The following is a 10,498-nucleotide window of genomic DNA, read 5'->3' as shown; positions in this document are numbered from 1 at the left end:
GAAGGAAGGAAGGAAGGAAGGAAGGAAGGAAGGAAGGAAGGAAGGAAGGAAGGAAGGAGAGTTCTTTGTTCTTTCAAATGGGGTTTTAATTTTTTTTTCTCCTATGAGGACACAATAAAAAGTCTGAGGCTGTAGATTCATAGTAGATCACTTAGCTGAGGATAGAGCTTCAAGGTATACCAGTTAACTAGCATACATGAGGGCCTGGGTTCTATTCTTAGCACCACAGGAGCTGGTGGAAGGGCAGGATGGAGTCCTCATCCCAGAAGGGAGGGATAGGGAGAATTTTAAAAATAAATAAGCAAAAAATCCCAGATTTTTGGAACTTTTTCACTGTCATGCAACTTTCTTGACTCTAGGTGGCACCAAAAGCCAAACCCATCTGATACCGCTCACCCCCCCCCCCCACCAACCCCGGCCCCCAGTTCTAACTTTTTATTATTCTTTTTAATTTTAATTTTTTATATGAATTATAGTTTATACACTTTGTATCCCAGTGGTAGCCCCTCCCTCACCCCGTCCCAATCCCACTCTCCCTACCTCATCCCCTCCCATGCCCCTCTCCAAGTCCATTGATAGGGGAGGTTCTCCTCCCCTTCCCTCTGACCCTAGCCTATCAGGTCTCATCAGGACTGGCTTCATTATCTTCCTCTGTGGCCTAGCAAGGCTACTCCCCTCTCAGGGAGTGGTGATCAAAGGCCAGCAACTGAGTTCATGTCAGAGACAGTCCTTTTTCCTCTTACTTAGATACTGTTCCCCAACTTAGATACTGAACTACCATGGGCTACATCTGTGCAGGGGTTCTAGGTTATCTCCATGCATGGTCCTTGGTTGGAGTATCAGTCTCAGAAAATACCCTGGGCCCAGATATTTTGGTTCTGTTGCTCTCCATGTGGAGCGTCTGTCCCCTTTAGGTCTTGGTTTGTTTTGATTTTTGGTTTGTTTTGATTTTTGACACTGGCTTCATGATCTTAGCACATGGGAAGCAGAGGCAGGGGCATCACTGAGTTGAGACACTGTCTCTAAATACACAAAAACTGAGGTCCTGATCCTACTTCCTCCACCTCCATGCCATGGTGCAAAGTGAACCCAGAGCCTAATGAACACCAGGCATGTGCTCTACCAACTGAGACACATTCCTAACCCTGTCACTAATGTTAAAAATGATTAATACTGCATATTGATTTATCCACCTCTCACTCTCTCCTTCCCTAGTATTCTTTCTACTATTTTTAGTTTTGCTTACTTTTTAAATATTTTTATTTTAAATTAAGTGTATCTGTATGTGGGTGCATGTGGAGTACTAGCAGAGGCCCCCCCAAAAAAAATTACCATGCGTCCGTTAACTAAATTATATGTAAGTTAATGCTTGTAAGTCAGCAAAGAGCATGTAATTACAGGGTCAGTTTATGTTATCAACATAGATGGAACAGCTGGGTATGGTGGTCCATACTTGTGATGTAAGAGGTGGGCAAGTTTGAGGCTAGCCAGGGCTAAAACCAAAGCAAAGAGCCTAGAATCAGGAGTAGTATTGTTGTGTCTATAGAGTGTTTGGACAGTTATCTGTCTTGATACATTTCTCCCCCCAACCCCAGACAGGGTTTCTCTGTGTAGTTCTAGGTGTCCTGAAACTCACTCTGTAGACTACTCTGGCCTCCAATTCAGAGATCCACTTGCCTCTGCCTCTTGCCTTCTGGGTGCTGGCATTAAAGGCATGCACCACAACTGTCTGGCTCCTTCTACTTTTTCTGTGGGTTGATCTTAGGCTTGTGTGACACTATACCAGCCGAGTCATATTAAACACTCCAAGCTTGTGTTTCTTTAGTTTTATGGAACAGGTTCATGTACTTAGGCCCAGAGGCCAGTCTGCTGTGGTAAATTTTTCACTGAGACCCTTCCTAAGGAATTCTGGGTTGAGTCAGTTGACAGTTAAAGCTCACAGCACAATTTCCCCGTGTCTAGGGAATGGGTCCTCCCACAGTAAATATGACTTGTGCCTCAAATACTTTCATGTTATGAAATATTGTACTTGTCATATCAGTTGATACTCAGAAAGTTTTAGATTTAGGAGTATTTTTGGCTTCTCTCATTATAAATGTTCAACCTATATGGCTAGAGGTTAATATTTTTTTACAGAGGACATACTTGCAATGTGGTCTTCATCACTGTATGTTATAGCACCTTTCAAGTTTCACAGATTGATGCTTCTTTCACCCCCACAGGACATGGACCCTCTGTGGGACCCCAGAATACCTCGCTCCAGAAGTCATTCAGAGCAAAGGTCATGGGAGAGCCGTGGACTGGTGGGCACTGGGCATCCTTATATTCGAGATGCTGTCTGGGTGAGTGATCCTCCCAACAGATGCAGTTGCATGCACATGGTCTCTTCTTCACATTACATACAGTACCTTGGCATCTCCTTTCTCCTTAGTCTGCAAACAGTTGGCATGTGGATACACTCACATACCCTACTGTCAGGATTTAGAGGGTGACTGGGTATTTAGTTTGCTCAAACAAGACTTTACACTTTTATTGACATCCGTAGTTCCTTATGTGTAACATCCATCTTATTCATGGGATGACACACTGATGCTGAGCAGTACCCAAGGTAAACAAATGACACTAACCAGAAACAACTTAGTAAGTAGTTATGGTTGAGCATCTGAGGAAGGCAAGATTGTGTTATGTTTTTCCACCCTAAATTTCCTTTCTTGGCAAGGGAATGCACAAAATGGAGTGAAGGGCTCTGTCTTTGTCTCCGAGTTGACAGGAAGGTTGGTTGTTCCTGAGGGTTACTGAGTCTAGTATACATCTGAGAAAATTGTGTAAACATTGAAAGCAATATGCTTGCAGACCTAGATGTAGCTGTGGGAATTGGATATCAGTACCATGGCAATGTTCACCTGTGTAGACCTAGAGAGTCACTTGCTCCTCTGGGGAGGTGACACTTTTCCCAACCACACGGGCTTTTCTCTGGTGGCTAGATAAAAGAAAGTTCATCTTTAATGGATCAAACTAAGTAGGAAAAAAAAAAAAGCTTGAAGGAGGATTTTACTAAAATAGTGTAAGATCTGTCAAGAGGGAGCATCTCCCTACCAACCCACCAATCCATCCATCTGTTCAGTCACCCATCCATGTATTCACCCATTCACCTATCTATCAATTCTTCTATCCATCCATCCATCCACCTATTCATTCATCCATCCATATATCCATCTAACCACCCACACATACACCCATCCATTTACTCATCCATTCGCCTTTCTACCCATTAATCCATCACCCATCCATCCATCTATCCAGTCTTCCAGCTACTGGAGGTGCCAGGTGTGCTTGGTGCCATTACTCCCATAACCACATGGCTTTCTCCTTTGGGTCGGCATCTCCTTTTTTTGTCTCTCATGAGGTCACTGTCGTTGCATTTAGGGCTATCCTCATGCAGGGTGAGCTCATGTCAATATCTGTCACTCATTCTCTAGGCAGATGCCCTATAGGCAAGTAATGTCCCAGTCATGCGTTCTGGAAAATTTGCACGTATCTTGTATGTGTGTGTGAATAATCCATGAGGTGTATTTTCCTTAAAATTTATAATATATAAAGACACATTTATTTATATACACATAGTTTATAATACATAGCATAATTTTAAGATACACACACATATATGTACATATATATGTATACACACACACACACACACACACACACACACACACACACACACGAAAATGCTTTAGAATCAATGGAAAATTATTTTTTCACATTGAAGTGATTGTGAAGAAGAGCCTGCAGTCCCAGTGTCTTTTTGAAGAGCCCATCTACAGTAACCTAACTTCCTTCCACTAAGCCTGCACCTTGAAGGTTTTTAACTGTCATTTCTATCGCCTGCTGAGAGGAAGCCCTAAACCAATGTTCTTTGGGGAGCATCAGGACTTTCTATCCCTTCCCTGTCCTCCTATGGCTATACTATCTTCTGAGACTGTTTCCTATCTGTCTTCAGATGCCAGGTTGCCAGTTGTAGAGCAGTGACTCATTTGACATGAATTACTATTTTTGCTTAATGAGGCAAAAATAATAATAATAGGCACAAAATAGACACAATTCTGTATTAATGCCTTACTAAAAATTCATGCTTCTTTCTGTGACAGGTTTCCCCCATTTTTCGATGACAACCCATTTGGGATTTACCAGAAAATTCTTGCATGCAAAATAGATTTTCCCAGACACTTGGATTTCACCTCTAAGTAAGTGGTCTCGTGGTCTCCTGCCCAGTCCTCATGTCTGTTTTCAAAGCGTTGTGAAACAAGCACACACTCCTGGTTCTGAGTCATTACAAATATGTCAGTCCTTTTTTTTCTTCCAGGAAGAGAAAACATTTCAGTTTTTCTCATTTTACTGAAACTTACTATTCAAAAGGCCTGTTACATATCTCATTACTTTTGAGATAGATGGTATTGAAATTAATGCACGTTTGGAACCAACTGTGTAAGCGATCACTTTGTCCATCCATCTATCCACTTATTTCATTTATAGTTGTTAATTATTGAGATGGGGTCTCACTTTGTAGCCCTAGCTGACCTGGAACTTGCTATGTAGACAGACTAGCCTTGAACTCATAGAGATCTGCCCCCTGAGTGCTGAGATAAAAGGTGTGCATCCACCATACCCAGCCTATTCATTAACTTTTTAATTTTTTTTTATTAAGTACAGTTTATACATTTTGTATTCCAGCTGAAGCCCCCTCCCTCATCCCCTTCCATGCCCCTCTCCAAGTCCATTGATAGGGGAGGACTTCCCCTTCCCTCTGATCCTAGCCTATCAGGTCTCATCAGGAATGGCTACATTGTCTTCCTCTGTGGCTTGGTAAGGCTCCTCCCCCTCAGGGGGAGGTGACAAAGAGCCAGCCACTGAGTTCATGTCAGAGACAGTCCTGTTCCCATTACTAGGGAACCTACTTGGAGACTGAGCTGCCATGGGCTACATCTGTGCAGGGGTTCTAGATTGTCTTTTTAACTTATTTAAAGTTTTTAAACTTTTCTTGAAACCATTAAGAAGAGGGGCTAAGTTAAGATATTGGAAATAGGAACTTGAAGGAGACCCTAGGGCCCTAAGTTCTTCTCCATGATCATTTCTATGTATAAATGAAATATTTTTATAAATTTTTGAGACAGTTCTATATAGACATATGGTGTATTTTGATAACATTGGTTTATTTATTGAACTAGGAGACCTCATGCGAATAAACCTCTATGGCTCCAGAACTGTTCATTTTTCTTCTTTTTTTTTTTCATGTTTTTCTTTTTTCTCTTTTTACTGAAATTTCACTTATGAAGAATTCTTGCATGCAAAATGTTTAAAGGTCAACATATGGCTTAAAAACATTTGTTCAGTATTTATGCTGACCGTGCATTTGATGAAGATTATGGCAAACTTAGTGAAAAAGAAAAAAAAGGTTAAAAATATATAAATACCTTTAATATTTCCTTGATTTGAATGTAGTCAGATTTGAAACTTTTCTATCCCAAATGAGCCTGCTGAATTTCCAATTTTTTTTTTTTTTTTTTTTCATTTAGTAAGTTAGGAATCAGGATCTCACATAACCCAGAACTTCTGTCCTCTTCACTCAGCCTCCCAAAGGCAGGGTGACAGACCTGTGTCACCAGTAGCCAGGGTATGTGATGCAGCCAATGGAAACCATGGCTGGGTGAGCACTATACTCACTGAGTATAAGCACTCAAGGAACTGAGCAACAAGCACTCTGCCCACTCAGTTACAATCACCCATTCACTGAGCTATTGTCCCTGCTGAGTGTTATTATAGGTGCTATGGATTGCAGGGTATTTGAGTGCAAACAGACACACACACACACACACACACACACACACACACACACACACACACACCCCTACAGAATTCCATCTCTATCCTGCCTTAACTTCTCCAAGTTTTTGATTTACTACATCTCACCATCCTTTGCATTCTTTGTTTTATCCATGATAAAACACAGGAGAGTAGCAGACGTTTGGGATCTCATTCAGCAAGTGTGTGCAGCCTGTAAACTTAGTTTTCCCATACAGAACTGTATAAATGAACACAGGTGCACCCTGCAAAGCAGCCTCATGATTTTTACAGGAGGGAACGATACTAGGATAGATAAATGCTAAAGGGTTACAGTCGAAATTCACTGGATGGAGGGTTTGTAGCTCAGTGGGGTGGAGTGCTTGCAACTCAGTAGCTGGAGTGCTTTATACCTCTACTGGTAGAGCTTCTGTAACTTGATGTATAGAGTGCTTATAGCGTAGTGGGCAGAGTGCTTGTAGCTCTATGGGAAGAGTACTTATACCTAAGTTGATAGAGATTTTGTAACTTGGTGCTTAGAGTGCTTGTAACTCAGTCAGCAGAGTGATTAGCTCAGTGGGTAGCGTGCTGGTGGCCCAGCTGGCACTAGCATGCCCTAAGACCTGGGCCCCATCCCTCACGGTATAAATGGAATGCTAGTCTGCAGCCCTGGCATGTAGGAGGCAGAGGTCAGAGGTCAAGGGTTGAAGGTCATTGTTAGGAGTTAGAGCCCAGGGTGCAAGCTGCCTACCTGTCCTACTCCCCACAGATCCAGATAAATCCTTTTCCCACATTGGACACTGTAAGAGGGGTAAAAGGGGGTTTGCACTCAACATTGGTCTGGTATTTTCCGGATCCAAGTGGAATCTGCTCTGCTTATGCAGGGACCTCATTAAGAAGCTGCTTGTGGTGGACAGGACACGGCGCCTAGGCAACATGAAGGTGAGTCATGCTAGAGTGTTCCAATTTGCACACTGATGATGATGTCATCTACTCAGAGGATCCTGGACCATGCTCAATGTTGGTTTATTTTTTTGGTTTATTTATATTAATTCTGTGTATATACTATGTCGGTACATTATCTGTCTTGGTAACCAGAGGGCACCTGGATCCATGAAGTTACATGAGGTTGTCTACTACCATATGGGTGCTGTGAACCAAACCCAGATCCTCTGAAAGAGTACCCATCTCTCTGACCCTTATTTTGCTGTTTTCTTTTCTTTCTTTCTTTTTTTTGTTTTTTTGGTTTTTTTTTTTTTTGTTTTTTGTTTTTTTTTGTTTTGTTTTTTTGTTTTTTTACTTTGAGACAAAGTTTCTCTGTGTAGCTTTGGCTGTCCTGGACTCACTTTGTAGACCAGACTGCCTACCTCTGCCTCCCAGAGTGCTGGGATTACAGCCATGCACTACCATGGCCTGTTGTGCTGTTTTCAAATAGCTCAGACTGGAATAAAAGTTACTGTGTAGCTGAGGATAGCTTTTAGCGTTTTTATTTCTTTGCTCTTATTCATTCATTCATTCATTCATTCATTCATTCATTCATTTATTAATTTATTTATTTATTTATTTATTTTTGAGACTGGGTCTCATTATATAGCTCTGGCTATCCTGGAAATATCTATGTAAACTAGGCAGGCCTCAAACTTAGAGACATCCAATTCCCTCTGTCTCCAGAGTTGTATAATTAAAGGCATGCACTAACACACCTGTCCACTTATTTATATTTTTAAACTGTTCTGTTGGAGAAAGATTTTACACATGGTACATACACACACAGTACCATATTTTTTCAAATGCTTTTTTACTAAGTGTCTCTGTTTCCTCTCAAGAATGGAGCAGAAGACATCAAGCGGCATCGGTGGTTCCGGGGTGTAGACTGGGAGTCAGTGCCACAGAGGAAACTGAAGGTGGGAATATTATATACCCTTGAACTAAATGAACAGCTTCATATCTGGTCCTAACTGCCTAGGAAGCTCCCACTTCTTTGTCTCATTCTTACACATTAATTTACTAGAGATTTATTTTCATTTATTTAGTGCTTTATGTACATCTGTGTTTATATATACCATGTGACTGACTGCCTTCAGCCCCTCATAAAATTTACATTCCAAGTGACGGTCACTACATGTCCCCACTCGGCTGCCTAGTGTCACTTCATGCCCTGTGAGCCACGAAAACATTATTGTTAATCAACAAAAGTGTCCAACCTCTTCACAGTTTTTTCTAATTGTGTTTCACTTATTTACTTACTTATTTATTATTTATTTTGTGTGACCCTCAGCCACCCATTGTGCCTAAGTTATCAGGTGATGGCGACACCTCCAACTTTGAGACTTACCCAGAGAGTGAGTGGGACAAAGCCCCTTCGGTATCCGACAAAGAACTAGAAACATTCAAAAATTTCTGAGAACAAGAACCCACATCTGCAAGGTGAAACTTTTGTGAGGTTTTTTTTTTTTTTGTGGTGGTTGTGGTGGTGTTTCTTCTGAGTTTCAAGGTAGAGTGTTAGATAGCCAAGGAGAAAGCCTTGAGTTTACCATGGAGTTGAGGAAAAATACAGTCAGTGCAAGCGAGGATGGTGAGGTAGCCAGTCTGCAGGGTTTCTTACTATGTATGGTTGGCAGACAGGTAAGTCGGTAATAAGTGTTGCCAATCGCTTAACGACCCATCACCGCCCCCCCCCCCGCCCTTTGGCAGGAGCTTGAAGAATTCCGTGCAGCACCGAGGACCAGAACCATTTTTGTTATTTGTTTTGTTTTGTTCTTGCTGTGAAACTAGAAGGACGTGGTGTTTGTATCCACAGTTCCTGCAAGGATAACGGGATTGATGCTGTTAGGACCTCATTTAGACAACTGGAAACATGCCCAGTGGGAAGTATGCAAAAACTGTTGAGTTGTAGATTTTTTTTTTCTTTATTTGTGAGTCTTGTGTTTGTGCTGTGGATTTAGTTTTTGTTTGTTTGATTGTTTCTCTACTGAACTTTGTAAGTTTGAATTTGACCCATTTGATTATAGCTGTCAGTGTGTCAGAAGCTGTGCAAACTGGACATGTTGGTACTTTGATGTGCCTGTGACATGTTCATTTTTCAAGGCTTTCTGAAAAATGTTTCCCTGCAGGCAAAAAAAAAAAAAAAAAGGTGTGGTATATGCATTTTAAAAATGCCTTTCTATTCATTTTTCAGTCATTTGTTTATTTAGTTGTTGTTTGTGTATTTAGTTCCTCTCTGGTCACTTTAGACTTAGAAAGCCACATGTCCTGCAGACCCTCATTCAGATATGGCACAAATGTGTGGCTTTCCCCGAATCTTTCAGTTTAGACATTTTCAGTAAAATATCCCTTCTACTGATAGGCTAGGGTCAGATGATAGGGGAGGAGGACATCCCCTATCAGTGGACTAGGGGAGGGGCATAGGGGGAGAAAAAGGAGGGGGGTGGGATTGGGAGGGGAAAAGGGAGGGGGCTACAGCTGGGATTCAGAGTGAATAAACTATAATTAATATAAAAAATTTTTAAAAATCCTTTCTAAAAGTAAAGCCAGAACTCTGCATACAGCATTAGCCACATGGCAGCCTGGGTGCAAAGATTGCCTTTTTATGATAATACAAAATGATCCACATCCGCAAAAGAAAACTTTAAGGATCCATCCCTCAACCTCCTCCCCTCCTCTGTTGTAAATGACCTTTTCTTCCTACCAAACTCAGCTCTGTTCTCCCAGCCATGTTCATACGTGAAAACTCAGGTTTCAGGCTGGGAATGTTTATGAAAGTTTGTATAGAGCTGTGTTTTTCGTGAGCTTTCTTAGCCCTTTCCGATATGCAAAATAACTGGGTTATGTACCTCAAACAAACACACTGGAGATACAATTCAGAATTATAATCAAGTCCTGTGAATAGATGTTTGCTATTAAGTAGGAAATAATGTAAAATGAGCATAGGAAACATTGCCTTAATTCTAAACACACATGGGGAGATCACATGCACACATGTATTCACCACATGCTCCTAAAACACTTTGCAAGCTGACTCCAATCCTAAAACTCCAATTAAAAACCCTTGATTGGGCTGTAAATTATACCATGTGATGTCAGTGAATGACATCAGGCAGCACATGGGAGTAGTATTTTTTATTTAATATTTTTATTTGTAATTATGTGTGTCCATGTGGCTGCAGTACACACCAGGGCCAACAAGCACACCAGAGATCCTGCAGCTGGACTTTTTGGTTGTTTGTGCTGCTCTTTGGATGCTGGGAACTCAATCTGAGTCCTCCGCAGTCCACATATTTAACATGAGAAAATATATTCAGTTTGGAAGGGGTAGTGGGGCAGAAACAACCAGGAAAAAGGATGAGGGAAGTGTGTCCTGTTCCTGGCTCTGAATCTAGTGAGAACTGTGTACCCAGGACGCTCTCATGAAGCAATGGGACAGTTAGTAAACTGCAAATTCCTCAGGTGGTGGTTTGATTCAAACCCAGCGCAGAAGACAAAGTCATTAGTAACCAATACCAATTTAAAAGCAAATATCCATGCTCTGGTTTTTTTTAATGTTTAGTAGAGATAAAGGATTAAGTGCTGTGGGATGGTGCTTGCCTCACCTACTTAGCTGTTACATGTTAAACTGTAAAGTGTGATTTCATGGCTAAATACTGTTCACAGGACCCTCAGG

At 41.4% G+C, this 10,498-nt stretch overlaps 1 protein-coding gene across 1 annotated transcript in view; it reads left to right on the top strand.

Moving 5' to 3' along the window:
- Window positions 1-9,252, top strand: part of Prkx (protein kinase cAMP-dependent X-linked catalytic subunit) — a 27,246-nt gene extending 17,994 nt beyond the window's left edge. The window contains exons 4-9 of the mRNA XM_055607398.1: window positions 2,223-2,342; window positions 4,149-4,244; window positions 6,723-6,780; window positions 7,665-7,742; window positions 8,117-8,265; window positions 8,533-9,252. Coding sequence (XP_055463373.1) covers window positions 2,223-2,342; window positions 4,149-4,244; window positions 6,723-6,780; window positions 7,665-7,742; window positions 8,117-8,242 — 478 coding nt within the window. The 3' untranslated portion in view covers window positions 8,243-8,265; window positions 8,533-9,252. The remainder of the gene's footprint in view (window positions 1-2,222; window positions 2,343-4,148; window positions 4,245-6,722; window positions 6,781-7,664; window positions 7,743-8,116; window positions 8,266-8,532) is intronic.
- The last annotated feature ends 1,246 nt before the right edge of the window (window positions 9,253-10,498 follow it).

Source organism: Psammomys obesus, unplaced genomic scaffold (assembly GCF_907164565.1).
Source record: "Psammomys obesus unplaced genomic scaffold, mPsaObe1.curated_primary_1811, whole genome shotgun sequence".
Lineage (NCBI taxonomy): Eukaryota > Metazoa > Chordata > Mammalia > Rodentia > Muridae > Psammomys > Psammomys obesus.
Note: the sequence above shows the minus strand (reverse complement) of the source record. Positions and strands in the feature narration are given on the sequence as shown.